The sequence below is a fragment of the Canis lupus genome, chromosome 4 (genome assembly GCF_048164855.1).
Source record: "Canis lupus baileyi chromosome 4, mCanLup2.hap1, whole genome shotgun sequence".
NCBI lineage: Eukaryota > Metazoa > Chordata > Mammalia > Carnivora > Canidae > Canis > Canis lupus.
Genome location: NC_132841.1, coordinates 19,802,195 through 19,820,349, shown reverse-complemented (window position 1 = coordinate 19,820,349; position 18,155 = coordinate 19,802,195). Strand labels below are relative to the sequence as shown.

At 39.1% G+C, this 18,155-nt stretch overlaps 1 protein-coding gene across 4 annotated transcripts in view; it reads left to right on the top strand.

The window, feature by feature from the left end:
* DNAJC12 (DnaJ heat shock protein family (Hsp40) member C12) overlaps positions 1 to 16,733 on the top strand; it is a 52,425-nt gene extending 35,692 nt beyond the window's left edge. For all 4 annotated transcript variants that reach the window (XM_072823274.1, XM_072823270.1, XM_072823271.1 and 1 more), the window contains 2 exons: positions 6,511 to 6,715; positions 15,240 to 16,733. In XM_072823274.1, coding sequence (XP_072679375.1) covers positions 6,511 to 6,715; positions 15,240 to 15,334 — 300 coding nt within the window. In that variant the 3' untranslated portion in view covers positions 15,335 to 16,733. The remainder of the gene's footprint in view (positions 1 to 6,510; positions 6,716 to 15,239) is intronic.
* Positions 16,734 to 18,155: the final 1,422 nt, after the last annotated feature.

The following is an 18,155-nucleotide window of genomic DNA, read 5'->3' as shown; positions in this document are numbered from 1 at the left end:
TTGCTTTTGTTTCTCTTTCTCCATGGACTTGAATCCTTGATGCCAAGTCTCACAGGTTTTGTGTTTTTTTTTTAAAGATTTATTTATTTATGATAGACGTAGAGAGAGAGAGAGAGAGAGAGGCAGAGACACAGGAGGAGGGAGAAGCAGGCTCCATGCTGGGAGCCCGACGCTGGACTCGATCCCGGGACTCCAGGATTGCGCCTTGGGCCAAAGGCAGGTGCTAAACCGCTGAGCCACCCAGGGATCCCCCTAAATAGACTTTCTGTAAATTTCTTCTCATTCCTTTCTCTTCTAAGCCCTACAAGTGAAAGCCTCACCTCTGTCTATAACATTGAGTTATTGTTTTCTGTGTGAGTGGATTTGCTCATCCTTTCACCGTCCCCACTTAGAGAAATTAATAGCAATTATGATGCTAACATTGTTCATCATCTAAAGAGATCGTTGTTTCTCCTTTTGTAGATAAACATCATTCTTAGGGTGTTTGGGTGAGGTATGTTACATATGCCATCTGACTAAAATGATTACAACTAAGAATTTAGGGATGCCTGGGTGGCTTGGTGGTTGAGCATCTGTTTTCAGTTCAGGGTGTGATGCCGCAGTCCGGGGATCAAGTCCCACATTGGGCTCCCTGCATGGAGCCTGCTTCTCCCTCTCCCTCTGCCTCTGTCTCTGCCTCTTTCTCTCTGTGTCTCTCATGAATAAATAAATAAAATCTTTTTTTAAAAAAGGATTTATTTTAGGTGACATTTATCTGAAACACATATGCATGTTTGTTTGCCCTATACCTTTGTAGATTGTTAAATCTCCTAAAATCCTACCCTATACATCACCAACTCTGTGTTTCTGCTTTTTATTGAAGCAGTATAATCCCTCTAGAAGGAGAAGAATTGGTGAGAACAATATTAGTCTCTGTACCTTCAAGGCAGGACAAATCCTAATGCACTTTTGCAGCATCACATATAGTTCATATCACAGGAATTTCCTTTGGGAGAATTCTTCAAATGGGCACAACTTCAGGGGTGACAGATTTCTATGATCCCAGAGTGATGAAACTGTATTTTTTTCCCCACACCAAGTCTCTGTCACTTTACTAGCTATTTATTTTCCTTTTCCTTTTTAGAAGTTTTTCCTGATAGTTCTTGTTTTTAATATTTTATTTATTTATTCAGGAGAGACACACAGAGAGAGGCAGAGACATGGGCAGAGGGAGAAGCAGGCTCCATGTGAGGAGCCTGATGTGGGACGTGATCTGGGGACTCCAGGATCATGCCCTGGGCTGAAGGCAGGTGCTAAACTGCTGAGCCACCCAGGGATCCCCCTCTCTTGATAGTTCTTTTTTTTTTTTTTTTTTTTTTTAGAAAGAAAGAGAGAGACAGGCAGGCAGACAGAGAGGGAGGGGCAGAGGGAGTAAGGGGATCTTAAACAGATTCCTCACAGAGCTTAGAGCCAACGAGGGCACGGGTGTGGATAGGGGGCTTGATCCCACCACCCTGAGATAAGACCTGAGCTGAAATCAAAAGTTGGACTCTGGGCAGCCCAGGTGGCTCAGCGGTTTAGCGCCTCCTTCAGCCCAGGGCCTGATCCTGGAGTCCCCGGATCACGTCCCACGTCGGGCTCCTCACATGGAGCCTGCTTCTCCCTCTGCCTGTGTCTGTCTCTGTCTCTGTCTCTGTCTCTCTGTCTCTCTCTCTCTCGGTCTCTCGTGAATTAAAAAAAAAAAAAAAGTTGGACGCTTAATGAATGAAACACCCAGGCACCCTTCTCCTGACATTTTAATTTGAAAAATATTTATTTATTTATTTATAAAGATTTTATTTATTTATTCATGAGAGACACAGAGAAAGAGGTAGAGACACAGGAAGAAGGAGAAGCAGGCTCCCCACAAAGAGCCCCATGTGGGACTCAACCCTGGATCCTAGGATCACATCCTGAGCCAAAGGCAGATGTTCAACCACTGAGCCACCGAGGCGTCCTGGAAATTTAAGTTTAGATATGTGATGTTGGTTTTAAAAAAGAGATATGGAGTGAGGTTTTCAGTTACTGTGGCCCTTGAGTCTTGGGATAGTTTGAAAACAGAGATCTTTCTAGCTAAAAGGATCGTAGGGAAATTCACTGCTGTCATGCTAAATAGTTTTACCCCAAAGGATCCAGGGTATGAAATGTTTTTTCTCTAGTTCTGAAATATGTGGCAGAATGGCTTTAGGATGCCTGTGAGAAAATGGTTGTAGCAAAGCCACAATCACAGTGCTGGTTGGGGCGCCTGGGTGGCTTAGTAGTTGAGTGTCTGCCTTTGGCTCAGGTGGTGATCCCAGGGTCTTGGGATCAAATCCTGTATCGGGCTCCCCACAGAGAGTCTGCTTCTGTCTCTACCTCTGTCTCTGCCCTCTCTCTGTGCCTCTCATGAATAAACAAATAAATAAAATCTTAAAATAAAGTGCTGAGAAAAATTCTTATAAACTGTTATAACTGTCATGTCATATCCGTTGCTGTACATTTTATAAAGAATTAATAGAGGGGTGCTGGGTGGCTCAGTTGTTAAGCGTCTGAGTTGGGCTCAGGTCGTGATCTCAGGGTCCTGGTGTCAAGCCCTAAGCCCTGAGTCCCTGTGTGGAGTCCCGAGTTGAGCCCCACATAAGGCTCTGTGCTCAGAGGAGAGTCTGCTTCTCCCTCTCTCTCTGCTCCTCCCCCTGCTCATGCACACTCTTTGTCCCTCAAATAAATAAAATCTTTTAAAAAAGAGTTAATAGAAATGCATTTTTGGTGAATTGATTGTTTGACAAATTGATTGCTTCTTATAGGGCTTGTTGGGACTGCCAGTTACCCTCATATGGGTCTGTTTGTCTACTGATTGTTTCTTGGTTCCTGGGCTTGGTGAGGTGTCCTTGGGGTGAGTCCAGTTGGCTAAAAATGACTAGGGAAGCTTCCTACTATGCCTGTGTGGTTGCACTTTCCCCAGTCAGATGGGAAGCACCTTCTGGACCTGTTCAGAAGGCAGTCAGTCCTAATTGAATGTTATCCAAAAGCAGGTCAAAGATCACCCAGACAAGCAAATAATTTACTTCTATTGATCCAGAATAATAACAACTAATCAATTTTGAATAGTTGTTCAACTGATCCATGGCTCACATGAGTCAATTGATTTTTTTCTATTTGTTTATTTTTTCTATTTGTCTACTTAATATTTACTGGCTTGTAGGCACAATTTTTTATTGTTAACCAAGGTCTAGAATTAAATTATATTAAATTAATTACTTTATTTATATTAAAGATTTTATGTATTTATTTGGGGAGAGAGAGAGAGAGAGACAGAGCATGAGCAGGGGGAGAGAGAGAGGGAGAGGGAGAAGCAGGCTCCCCAAGGAGCAGGGAATCTGACGCGGGGCTCCATCCCAGGACCCTGGGATCATGACCTGAGCTGAAGGCAGACATTTAACCACTAAGCCACCCAGGTGCCCCAAAGTCCAGAATTTTAAAAAAATGACTGGAACTTCCTAAGGGAAAAAACACATCAGGGAAAGCTGGTAAACAAGTTAATTGAGAAGATAGAATAGACAACATACCAATTTCATGGACTGTAGGACAGTGGCTTTTGCCCCCAGGCTTAGTGTCTGTTTAGTGTTGGTTCACCCCCTACACACAATGGTACTCTGTCCGGTGCAGTTCATTATTTTGCTGTACAGACTGTCCTCTTCCTAATCTCCCTCTCAGTCTCTGTCAACTACTATCATTTGATATTTTTATTGATCATTTTTTTAAAGATTTTATTTATTTATTCATGAGCAAGAGGGGCAGAGACACAGCAGGGGGAGAAGCAGGCTCCATGCAGGGAGCCCAATGTGGGACTCGATCCTGGGATTCCAGGATCAGGCCCTGGGCTGAAGGCAGGCGCTCAACCACTGAGCCACCCAGGTGTCTCTATTGATGATCATTCTATTGAACCGAGTCATTCCATACTAGTTTGCTTGATGTTGAGTGTTGTTAAATCAGTATCTTAGGGAATCTGAGAAATACAATCTGTGAACACAGAAATAAGCCCTAATTGTGTCCCTGTAAATCAGGTTGCTTAGCATTGCTCTTATATTAGTCCTTTGATTGAAGTACAAAGCATGAGAGGTGCCTGTATATGAGGTTAGATGCAGTTTGGATTTTTCCCTTGTGTATTTCTTTCATTGGGATCAGCAGATACAGAGGTCTGATGATAAAATATTTTATTCTTATAAAGTGGATGGATGAGTAAAACTATTATCTCACAATTGCTTGATGGTTATCAAAGCATTTACTGTAGGTAAGTCATTAATCCTCAACACCATCTAAGGAAAATAGCAGGCACTTTTATTTCAAGACAAAAGTACCAGGGCACAAAGTAAATACACGGTACAAGACCTGTACCTAACTGACCTGTAATGTTTACAGACCACATTTTCAGCTCTCTGGCCCCTGAATTCTTGAGTTTCTTACTTTCTATTTTTCACTGACCTTTCCAATATCCTTTCCCTCTACAGAGAAAGCCACTGGCCAGCCTCTTTTACTCTGTGCACATGCAGGAAAAGGAAGAAACCAAACTAACCAACAGCAGAACCAAACCAATCAGACCAAAAGCAGATTATTTTTTGCATCAGCTGAGGCTACTGCCCTTTTCAAAAATAAACATTTTTTAAAAAAGAGAATGAGTGAGTGAGCAACCTTGAGTTGGGGGAGGGGCAGAGGGAGAGGGAGAAGCAGAGTCCCTGGGGAGCAGAGTCTGACATGGGGCTCCGTCCCAGGACCCTGAGATCATAACCTGAGCTGAAGGCAGATGTTTAACCGACTGAGCACCCAGGCACCCCTAAAATTAACATTAAAAAAGATTTCATGTTTATTTTTAAAAAGATTTATTTATTTTAAAGAGTGAGGTGGAGATAGGGGCAGAGGTAGAAGGACAATCCCAAGCAGACTCCCTGCCGAGTGGAGCCCCATGCAGGTCTCAATCCTTTTTTTTTTTTTTTTAAAGATTTTATTCTGGAGGGTATTATGCTGAGTGAAACTGGAGGGTATTATGCTGAGTGAAGTAAGTCAGTCGGAGAAGGACAAACATTATATGTTCTCATTCATGTGGGGAATATAAATAATAGTGAAAGGGAATATAAGGGAAGGGAGAAGAAATGTGTGGGAAATATCAGAAAGGGAGACAGAATGTAAAGACTGCTAACTCTGGGAAACGAACTAGGGGTGGTAGAAGGGGAGGAGGGCGGGGGGTGGGAGTGAATGGGTGACGGGCACTGGGGTTTATTCTGTATGTTGGTAAATTGAACACCAATAAAAAATAAATTAAAAAAAAGATTTTATTTATTTATTCATGAGAGACACAGAGAAAGAGAGAGGCAGAGACACAGGCAGAAGGAGAAGCAGACTCCATGCAGGGAGCCCAATGCGGGACTTGATCCCAGGACTCCAGGATCACGCCCTAAGCCCAAGTCAGGTGCTAAACTGCTGAGCCACCCAGGGATCCCCCAGGTCTCGATCCTATGATCCTGAGATCATGACTTGAGTCAAAACCAAGATTCAGACAACCAACCTACTGAGCCACCCAGGTGCCTCTTAAAGATTTTATTTTTTCAGGATTCTCCTTACTTAGCCTGGGGCTTGATCTCACAACCCTGAGATTAAGAGTTGCATGCTCTACCATCTGAGCCAGCCAGGCATACCATCTCTTTCCGTATCTCTTCTCTTTTCTTTTCTTTTCTTTCTTTTCTTTTTTCTTTTCTTTTCTTTTCTTTTCTTTTCTTTTCTTTTCTTTTCTTTTCTTTTCTTTCTTTTCTTTCTTTTCTTTTCTTTCTTCTTTCTTTTCTTTCTTTCTTTTCTTTTAGAGAGAGAGAGAGAGCCAGCACAAGCAGGGGGAGGGGCAGAGGGAGAGAGAGAGTGAATCCACAAGCCGACTTGACTCCTTGGCTGAGCATGGAGCCTGACATGGGACTCTATCCAAGGACCCTGAGATCATGACCTCAACTGAAATCAAGAGTCAGCCACTTAACCGACTGGGATATCCGGGCACCTCTTTCTTTCTTTCCTTCTTTCTTTCTTTCTTTCTTTCTTTCTTTCTTTCTTTCTTTCTTTCTTTCTTTCTTCTTTCTTTCTTTCTCTCTTTCTTTCTTTCTTTCTTTCTTCTTTCTTTTTTTTTCTTTCTTTTCTTTTCTTTTCTTTTCTTTTCTTTTCTTTTCTTTTTTTCTCTTTTTTTTCTTTTCTTTCCTTCCCGGCCAACAGAAGGGCTTTCTTTTTCGTTCTTTTTCTTTTTCTTTCTTTTTCTTTTTCTTTCTTGGCCCAACCCAGGGCTCAAACCCACCACCCTGAGATCGAGACTCACCTGCTCCACTGACTGAGCAAGCCAGGCACCCCAAAATTAACATTTTTATTTTGAAATAAAACCTACAGAAAAATTCATAATACTATGTCAGATTTTATCACATATCGAACTTTAAATATGGAATACTATATAATGTTTATATTATGTGTCTGCTTTAATTAATGTAGTCAATGCACTGGGCTGTCAGAGGTAAAAAAGACCTGATGCTGGAAGAATCTGACCAGAGTCTTACCAAAACGATTGAAAATGAGGAATGGAACAAGCAAAGAGAAATCAAGAAAGAGGAGCTGGGCTCAACCACAGAGAAAATGGAGCAAGAAGAATCCAAGTCCTTGGAGAAGTCATTCTCCCCACAAAATCCTGATTCTCCAAGTAAGTCAAGTCATGTAGCTTTGCAGACAAAGAATTTCTGAAATTAAAGGGCTTGGTTTATACTGTATTTATTCTCAACCTTTTCCAACTAAACAATAGTGCCAAATTTAAGGATTGCTTACTTAGCACTGACACAGAAACTGGAAGACACATTCCTCAATACATTCCTTGCAAGGGAAGATTTGGGGCATTTTTGTTATTCTGAAATAACACTGCCATTTATTGGGTGTTTCCTATGTATAGGAATGTTCTTTGTGTACGTTACGTGACATGTATTAACTTGTTTAATATTCATTTTATATACGTTAATTTATTTAATCTTCACTACAAGCTTGTGAGGTTGGTACCAATATTATTCTTATTTTACAAATGAGAAAACTGACATCTGGAGAGGTTGAGTAATTTTCTCAAAGCTGTACAAGTTGTATACAGCCAGGGGGGGGGACCTGAATGAAGGTATTTTGGCTTCAGAGTCTTTTTGTAAGGCATTGCACCAGCTGGAGAAGGTACCTTATCTGCAAGTAGCTCTGTAGACATTCTGAGTGATATACAGATCCACTGAAGCAGAGCATTATAGAGGTTAAGCTCCCAAGCTACACACCACCTGGGTTCACATCCTAGCTCTACTACTTATGATCTGTATTACTTGGTACAAGTTAATTAACTTCTCTAGATTTCAGTTTCCTCATCTATAAAATCAAGATCATAATGGTACCTTCTCATAGAGTTATCATGAGGAGTAGTTGAGATCTGTGCAAAATTCGTAGCACAGTGATTAACCTACCAAGCAGGTCTTGGGTTAATGTCAGCCATGATTATCATTTCTTTGTGTCTCTAGCCATCCCACTGTGTTGATCTCGTCTAGATGTGTTATATTCACACCCTGTCACTGTCCTGCAGATTCTTGCTTGATTCTCAGGGTTGTGATTCCACACCTCTTTAGAATTTAGCCTTTAAACCAAAGGCTCCTGAAAGTCCTTGAATCCTTGAATCTTTACTGAAAAAAGAAAAAGAAGACAGTTAATTTATGGTGAATTACAGTCTTTCTAGAAATAGTCACTTGAAATCTCTCTTTGGGGAGAACTTCTATATGCTCATTACTTGCTAGGATAAAGATTCTTAGGGTGTGGTTCAGGTGTCTCTGCTGGTTACTCAAGATTTCCTTTTGTGGAGTCTGCAAATGGTTGGTTGCATCAGCCTTATAACTGGGAATGGTTATAATGTAACAAACTGATCAAAGCAGAAGCCCGAATTTCGGAAAAAAAAAACAGTTTTAAGCAAATACACGAGAACAAACACCTACGCACAGGCACACGTAGGCAAACATAAAAATGTTTTTCTATTCAGCCTGGAATGTTCAGATCTGTGCTTCCTGAACCCCTGGGGCCTCCCTCTGACTCTGTTTCAGATTCAGACCTAGACTGAGTTTACCCAAACTGGAGGGGTAGGGGCAGCTGATTATGTCAGAGATTCAGGCATGAGGCTGGGAGCCCCACTGGAATCCCTCCCAGCAGACTCCATGAAATTTTCTCTTCCTTTAAAAAATTAATTATTTTTATATTTAAAACACCCCAAAGTAATAGGAGCTGTTATTAGAAAATTCAAAGACTCATATATAGACAGTGACTTAGTGTCTACCCCAGCCTCCCATAGTTCTTTGCTTCTGTTTCCTGAAGTAACCAATGCAGATGCCCAAGTGCGTCTCCTTCCACATTTTTCTCTATGCTAAAACAAGCATATACAAATATACATTCACTTATGAGGGCTTTCAAAATAAAGAATGGCATTATACTGTGCTCATTTTTCTATGTTATTCTGGAACCAGGTCTCTGCTTTTCCACTGATGAGTTGTGTGACCCTAGGCAAGTGAGTTAACCTCTCTGTATCTGTGTTTTCTTATTATATGGCCGAAATATTAGTGTCTACCTCCTAAGGGTTTTTCTGAGTAGTAAATAAAATATGTAAGATATTTAGACCAGGTACATGGTAGGTGCTTTTTTTTTTTTTTTTTTTTTTTTTGGTATTGGCATTTATTATTATGGGGCTTCTCCTTAGACTCTTACATTTAGAATTAACTCATTCTTTTAAATAGCAGATAAGTATTCCAGAGGATAAATCTATTATAATTTACTCAGAATAAATTTTGGTATCAGTTTTTTTTTACTCCTATTTTATTATTATAAATTCCAGTGTAGTTAACATACAGTGTTGTGTTAGTTTCAGGTGTGCAATACAGTGTGATGTCAGTTGTTTATTTTTTAAAATATTTTATTTATTTATTCATGAGAGAGGCAGAGAGAGAGGCAGAGACAGAAGCAAGCTCCCTGTGGGGAGCCAGATGCGGGACCCATCCCAGGACCCTGAGATCACGACCTGAGCCAAAGGCAGTTGCTCAACAACTGAGCTACCCAGGTGCCCCTGTGATGTCAGTTTGGATGCCCTCACATGGTGAGGTGTATTCTCTTACTGTGACCAAGGAATGAGGTCGGGGAGTGGTACAGGAGGATCATTGTTCTGAGAAGCTGTTGTTGGAGAAGAATTATGAGATTTTACGAAAAGCTTCATTTACCAGTATTTTCTTAATGCCATTTAAGAGATTATTGGGGTGTAATGAGTAGCACCTTACATTTGGAGTTTATATACCAAACTGCAATTGTGTGATTGTTTGTAACTTTATTTTACTGTAAATTTCTGTAACATCAACATTTAAGAAATATTATTCATGTCAGCTTTACCGAGTCCAGAGTGACTTCTCACATACCTTTACAGCATATTTTAATAATTTCCTCAAGCAGTGGTTGATATTTACTTTGGAGTTTGCCTTTTTTTTTTGAAGATTTTATTTATTTATTTATTTATTTATTTATTTATTTATTTATTTATTTATTTATTTATTTATTTATGAGAGACAGAGACACAGGCAGAGGGAAAAGCAGGCTTCATGCAGGAAGCCTGATGTGGGCCTCAATCCCGGGTCTCCAGGATCACACCCTGGACTGAAGGCGGCACTAAACTGCTGAGCCACCCGGGCTCCCTGGAGTTTGCCTTTTGATGCCTCTTCTGTGATGAACATCTATCAAATATTCCACATCCTCTTCTGACTCTTCACTACAACCAGTAAAATATGGAGCACAGTCTCTGAAAACTGATGTTTGAAACAATCTCAGTTTTCCTTTCTTCCTATTCAAATATGCAATAAATATAACTTCTGATAAATGCAATTCTAGAATAAAATAGTTTGTATAACATTCTGAAATTAAAAAAAAGAAGATCATATGTTGCAGACGTGTGCTGCTATAGGTTCTGGACATCTACCTTCCCTTTGTCAACTCTCTAGTTTCTACCAGAGGGCTTTCTCTGGCAATTGAGCCGGTTTATTCCCTGGCTTTAGTGCTAGGGAATAAACACCCTTTGAAAAAAAAAAAATAAACACCCTTTGGATGTAGCCATCAGCTATTGATGAATGCCAGTGGGAGGCTCCTTTACTTCTCCAACTGGATAACTCTGAGGGGTTTTTATGTTGTCTTCCAAGGGTCTTTAGTGCAATCAAACTCCAGTTGCCCAGGGTAGCAACTTGCATGATAATGTACCTTTTATAAACTTGATTCCTTTCCCTACTTTTTTACCAGGGCCTCCGTGAATCATTTTTTTAAATTTGCCACTTATGAGCCTATCTGGCTCAGTCAATAGAGCATCCAGCTCTTAATCTTGGGGTCATGAGTTCAAGCCCTATATTGGATGTGGAGCCTACTAAAAAACGAACTAGCCACTTACATTTGAATTCTTGTTTGGGGGTCTGTTTCTATTGGAACCTAAACTAGAAAATGCCATTTTTCAAACTATGAAATAACAAGTATATTTACAGTAGAAATGTGAGAAATGTGGTCAAATAAAAGGTAGAAAATACAACTTGTAATCTTAGCACCTAGAGACATATCTATTATTGATCTTTTGCTATATTTTTATATTTGTCAGTATATCTAAAACTAAGCGGATCATACTATACATATTGTGTGTGTTTGTGTGTGTGTATTTCAATTACAGTTGTCAGAAATTTCCTTTTGCTTTTTCCCAAAAGGGAAATTCTAAAATTTGTTTTCTCTGATAATTCTAAAGATAGTACAAATAGATCGTCTTTTCTTTTCTTTTTTTTTTTTTTTTAAGATTTTATTTATTTATCCATGAGAGTCACAGAGAGAGAGAGGGAGAGAGAGGCAGAGACACAGGCAGAGGGAGAAGCAGGCTCTATGCAGGGAGCCTGATGTGGGACTTGATCCCAGGTCTCCAGGATCAGGCCCTGGGCTGAAGGCAGCACTAAACTGCTGAGCCACCCAGGCTGCCCAACAGATCATCTTCTTAAGACAATCATTGACAACTGTTCTGTGTGTATTTTTCTGACTAGATATTTAGATAATATTTTAAAATATCAATGGAAGCATATTTTGTATATTATTCTGTAATATACAATAGTATTAACATAAAAAAAGGCACAAGGGAGGCACCTGGGTAGCTCAGTTAGTTGAGCATCTGACTTCAGCTCAGGTCATGATCTCAGGGTCCTGTGATAGAGCCTGCATCCTCGGGCTCTGCACTCAGCAGGAAGTCTGCTTCTCCCTCTGCCTCTCCCCTGTTCATGCTCTCTCTCTCTCAAATAAATAAAATCTTAAAAAAAAAGACACAAGGAATTCATTGCAGAGTAATAAGAAAATATAGATTTTTAAAAAGTATCAAAAATGAAAAACATCTATTCCAACTATTTCCTTGTTAGACTTTCCAAAATTCCTTGTAGACTTTCCAAAAATTTTATGTAAATATCTATGCAATAATGAATTTAGGAATGAGATCAAACTGTATAAACTGTTTTGTAACTATCTGTCAGCAATATGTTATAAGAATTTTTCTATTTTTCCATAAATATTAAAAAATTATTAATGACTATATCAAAGACTTTTAACCAACTTTCTATTGCTGGAGATTTTTTTTTCTTAGATTTTATTTATTTATTCATGAGAGACGCACAGAGAGAGGCAGAGACATAGGCAGAGGGAGAAGCAGGCTCCATGCAGGGAGCCCGATGTGAGACTCGATCCCAGGACTCCAGGATCATACCCTGGGCTGAAGGCAGGCATTAAACCGCTGAGCCACCTGGGCTGCCCTATTGCTGGAGATTTAGATTGTTTCTTGATTTTAAAAAACATTTATAAATGATGTCATGATAAATATTCTTATAGTTAAACCCTTGAGCACATCAGTGGTTATTTCCTTAGGATAAATTTCTAGAAGTAGAATTATTGGGTTAAAGGTTTAAACTTTTTAATGAGTTTGATAAATTTTGCCAAAATTGCCAGCAAGAAAACTTTTGTCAGTTTACCTTCCCTCTAGTAGAGAAGAAAAATGACCTTTTCTCTAGTTTTTTATTTTTTTATTTTATTTTATTTTATTTTATTATTTTTTTCTTTTCTCTAGTTTTTAACAAAGTTGTTTAGAATGAAAGAAACCTTACTCTTGTGGAATAAATTATTTGTATTTCTAGAGATCTTTTACTGTTAACGTTTTCCTTACAACAGCTGTTTGAAAGTTGTTTCCAATTTCCTTTCAAGTGAAGTGTCCAAATTCCCACGATTAGAGGCATCTATAAATATCCTTTTATTATTAAGCATTTAAGCACATGAGGTTCTTTCATCCATATATAAATTAATTCTTGTTGATAGGAGGGAAACTCTATAAATAGTTTAGGAGAGAAAATACAGTGGCTCTTAAACATCTGAAAAGATGTTTAATCTCAATGTAATTAGCAAAATGTAATTAGCAATTCTCTTAATGTATGCTCCTATGAATCAGTGAGACATTAGATCAACCATTCAGTAAAAAAAATGAACAAAGGAAATGAACAGATAGTTCACAGAAGAGAAAATACACAAATAGCCTTGAAACATATGAAAAGATGCTTAAACTCACTCATACTAAGAGAAAGGCAAATTAAAACCACACTGTTTCGTGTTCATTAGCCTGGCAAAGGTTACTAAGTTTGTTAACATGGTGTTAATGAGGGTGAAGGAAAACAACTGCTGCTGGGTCAAGCTTTATGGAGAACTGTTTGGCAATGTCTATTAAAACTACAAATGCACAATGATTTTTTAAAAATATTTTATCCATTTATTTGAGAGAGATCATGAGAGAAAGAGCATAAGCAGTGCTGGGGAAGGGGGCGGAGGAAGAGGGAGAATCAGGCTCCTCACTGAGCAGGGAGCAGGATGTGAGGCTCCATCTCAGGACCTGAGCCAAGATTCAACCAACGGAGCCACCCAGGTGCCCCTGCACAAAGGCTTTGATGCTACTTCCACAAATTTTATCCTACAGACCACCTATGTACCAAATGACATGTGTGCCATGTTATTCACTGCAGAATAACAAATAAATGCCCCTCAGTAGGGTTGAGTTTTTGTGTATCATACAACAGAATACTCTGCTGTAAGAGAGCATGAGAAAGCTCTTCATATACTGATAAAGAGCAAACATCAAGCTATATTAGAAACAAAAAGTGAAAAAACAGAATAGGGGACCATATGTTAGGATTTAGGTTAAAGAAGGGATGAGAAGGTGGTGTTGGAGAATGTATGCATGTATTTGTATATACCTGTACTATCTCTGGAAAGATAGGCAGGCAACCGGTAGCAAATTTGTCTTTTGGAAACATCAGAAGAGTGGAAGGGTGGAAGACTTTTGGAGCATGTACTCTTTGTGCCTTTTGAATTGTAGCCATGTGAATATACTTCCTACTCAAAAAATAAATAAAATTTTACTTTATTTATTTTTTTTTAAAAGATTTTATTTATTTATTTGACACACAGAGAGAGCACACCAGCAGGGGGAGCAGAGGGAGAGGGAGAAGAGATGTAGGACTCCATCTCAGGACCCTGGGATCATGACCTGAGCTGAAGGCAGATGCTTAACTGGCTGAGCCACCCAGGCCCCCCCAACCCCCGAAAAAAATAAAAATAAATAAAAATCAAAATAGATAAATTGAAAGGAAAAAGAAATCTGAGATCTATTCCTCATTTTAGTTACATTTTGTGATCACTAAGAAGTCCCTTCCTTTTTTTTTAATTGAGGTTTGATTTGCTAACATATAGTATGACACCCAGTGCTGATCCTGTCAAGTGCCCCCCTCAGTGCCCGTCACCCAGTCACCCCATCCCCTGCCCACCTCCCCTTCCACTACCCTTGTTTGTTTCCCAGAGTTAGGAGTCTCTCATGTTTTGTCACCCTCTCTAATTTTTCTCACTCATTTTCCCTCCTTTCCCGTATAATCCCTTTCACTATTTCTTATATTCCCTGTATGAGTGAAACCATACAATGATTGTCCTTCTCCAATTGACTTACTTCATTCAGCATAATACCCTCTAGTTCCATCCACGTCGAAGCAAATGTTGGGTATTTGTTGTTTCTAAAGTCTGAGTAATATTTTATTGTATATATACACCACATCCTCTTTATCCACTCATCTGTCAATGGACATTGAGGCTCCTTTCACAGTTTCATTATTGTGGACATTGCTGCTGTAAACATTGGGGTGCAGGTGTCCCGGTGTTTCACTGCATCTGTATCTTTGGGGTAAATACCCAGTAGTGCAATTGCTGGGTTGTAGGGTAGCTCTATTTTTAACTCTTTGAGGAACCTCCACACAGTTTTCCAGAGTTGCTGTACCAGTTCACATTCCCACCAACAGTGCCCTTTCTTTTTTTTTTTTTAGTGGGGCCTCTCCATATGTAATATATAAATAAATGAATATTTAATATCAGATATTCACAAGGGTTTTATAGAAAAAAAAGCAAAAAAAAAAAAAAAAGTAGGGTAAGGGGACAGGGTGGGATAGAGGTGGAGATTGGGGACTACTTGAATCAAGTTGTCCAGATCAACTTGGATCAACATAGAAATCCAGAATCTCAAGCTCCACCCCAGACGTCCAGAATCAGACTCTCCAGTATAACAAGATCTCCAGATAATGACTATGCATATGGAAGTTTGAGATTCCCTGGTCTAGCTAATTCCTACTCATGGTCACTTTGAATGTGATTTCCTTCCAGAAATTTTTACCTTTATTCTTTCTAGTCCACACTGAATGCCTTTCTCTGGTCTTCCATTCTCCTGTTTCCCTCCATTTTTTTTTTTCTACATTAATAGTTTGGTGGATTCTTCTGTTACCCCTGTCAGGAGATATGCACTGCTGTCTCACAGTACACAGCACAGAGCCTGGCAATACGTAATAGGTGCTAGATAAGTGTTTCTTTACAAATGACTGAATGAGTGCACCAAATAAAAGTATGTGTGTGCAGGAAAAAGGATTAAAAAATCTGCTTAAGATAATCAGTTTATATAAGATACTAATAATCCATATTAAAGACTTACCCTTACATTTTATTTATTTTAGTGAAATCTTATCAGCAAGCTATTTTGACATGACACTGTGACTTTTCTTTTCCTACCTCTCTGATTTTAAAATCTTCTCTTCTGTGCTTTAAAGGTTTTTCAAATGTGAACTCTTGGCACCTTCGTTTCCGCTGGTCTGGGGATGCTCCCTCAGAACTCCTGAGGAAGTTCAGAAACTATGAAATATGAAAAGTGCCTGCTCAATAGGAGAGAGAGAGAAAGCAAGACCATCTTCTGTGCTGCCAGCAAGTCTTTAAGTCTTAACAATGTTATATTTCTCTGTCATGTTTGTGTATCAGTACCGATTGATTCCTCCATCCTTGAACCCATTCTATCACAATGTGTTTTATGAATGAGAAAAATTTCAGACTAGTTTCTTTCAATATTTGAATGAATTAAGGCTCTTAGATCCAAAGTAGCTTGTATGGTATGTGTTTTCCTATTAGTGTTATTTATAGAATTCCATTAAAAAAACCTCTCTCTGTATTTAAATAATTCTTAAATATACTGTAATCTCTCAGTGCTGATGTACAAGAAATATTTTCTGACTTTTGACTTAAAATGAAATGTGAGGGGCACCTGTGTGGATCTGTCAGTTAAACATCTGCCTTCAGCTTAGGTCATGATCGCAGGGTCCTGGGATTGAGCTCTGCATTGGGTTCCCTGCTCAGCAGAGAGCCTGCTTCTCCCTCTTCCTCTGCTCCTCCCTCTGCTTGTACTCTCTGTCAAATAAATAAATAAAATCTTAAAAAAAAAAATGAAATGTGAAATTACTTGTCTAAATCCCATAGTAAAATAAATAATTTCCCAAATTTCATGATGAACTTAAAAATTAACTGTATTTTGAAAATAATTTCATTAGATATTTCTATTTTAATTTTAATAATCATAAATTGAAAAGGTTATTATTTATTTGAGAAAATATGTTTTTATAAGATTTCTTTTGTTATATATAGCAAGTGATATGTTTATAAACTATGTTCTCACAGTGAGAACATATCTGCTAGGTTGAAGTTATTGATGGTCGTGTGTAGTCTGTGGTTATTTTTTAGTTTCCAAACAAGTGAATGAAAAATTAAGAAGAAAAACAATTTTATTTTATTCATTCATTTTTAAAAACATTATTTATTTGAGAGAGGGAGCGAGAGCTTACAAGCAAGGGGGAGAGGCTACAGGAGAATGAGAAGCAGAAGCATGCTCCCTGAGGCAGGACTTGATCATGACCTGAACCAAAGGCAGATGTTCAACTGACTGAGCCACCCAGGTACCCCAAAGAAAAATAATATTAGAGCAGGGGTTTTTTAGTCAGTGACAGAGTTTTCACTGGTGTACATAGCAAAATGAGAAAAAAAAGAATATGGGAACTTTTTTTTAAAGCTACCTTATTGGGCAGCCCTGGTGGTGCAGTGGTTTAGCACCGCCTGCAGCCCAGGGCGTGATCCTGGAGACCCTGGATCGAGTCCCACGTCAGGCTCTCTGCGTGGAGCCTGCTTCTCCCTCTGCCTGTCTCTCTGCCTCTCTCTGTGTGTCTCTATGAATAAATAGATAAAATCTTTAAAAAAAATTAAAGCTTCATTATTAGAACTTATGTCCTTTGTGGCTTAAAATGTGCTTCCTTTTATGAAATAGTATCATGGTAAATAGAGCTAATTTGCAAGGGCTGCCATAACAAAATATATAGATGGAGTGGTTTAAACAATGCTTCTAACAGTTCTGGAGGCTAGAAGTACAAGATCAAGGTGTCTGCAGGTTTGTTTGTTTTTTTCCTGAGACCTTTCTTCTCGGCTTGCTGCCTTTTCAGAGTGTCTTCACATGACTTTTCTGTGTGCACACACATCCCTGGTACTTCTGTTTCCTCTATGAGGATGCCAGTCATATTGGATTAAAGCCCCACTCTATATGCTTCCTTTTAACATATTCACCTCTTTAAAACCTTATCTCCAAATAAGGTTACATTCTAAGGTAAGGGGGATTAGGAGTTCAACATATGAGTTTTGGAGGAATACAATTTAGTCCATAACATAGACGAAAACTTTTTTTCTTTTGGATGAAAACTTAAACAAAACAAAACAAAACAAAACAAAACCAAACAAAACAAAACAAATACAACCTTGTGTTGGTTCCTTAAATTTTATTTGAATTTTTACCCTTTTGTCAAATCCAAAAAATCAGGGCCAGCTGTTTAGAGAATTATTTCTATTAACATTTTTACCGCCTCAGTAAAATGTGATTTGGCATTGTTACAGATCTGCAAATTTTACTTCAAAAATAGAAATGAAGTATTTTTTAAGGGTTTTTTTTCTTTTTGTAGTTTTATTGGAAAACAAAGTGTTTATTCAAAGAACATTAAAAGACTAAGGGTCAGGGGCACCTGGGTGGCTCAGTCAGTTAAGCATTTGACCCTTGGTTTCAGCTCAGGTCATGATCTCAGGGTTGTGAGATTGAACCTTGAGTCAGGCTCCGCACTGGATATGGAACCTGCTTAGGATTATTTTTTTGCCCTCTCCTTCTGCTCTGCGCTCCACCCGAAAGACTAAGGACCTGTTTAGGAGGTGGCATGAGGAGGAATGAATCTCAAGCTCAGCCAAGCTGGCCATGGAGCTCTCCTCCACAGAATTAGTGTCTCAGGGGAGGCCTGGTTGGGGACCCCTGGGTCTGGTAGAAGGTCAGGAAGCAGTCAGAGAACATCAGGCCACAGTGCATTGCTGGGGCCAGGGGTGGTGGTTGGCCTCTACAGCCTTAGCAGCTCACCAGATATGTCCCTGTGGTGAAAAATATAGCATGTTAAGTCAATAAAATGAGCTTTTGGACTACAATTGCCTGTCATAGGTCTGTATGGCTTAGGTGGGCCCTCAAATAAATACTAGATAAGAGATCAAATAAGAGAATTTTTGAATCTAAGAATCAGGGTATTCATTTTTTTTTCTCTTTTTCCACCAGACTAATTTATAGCATTGATGACTTTTAGTGCTTGTCTAGGGGAAAATCACCCCTCCTCCTACAGTCCACT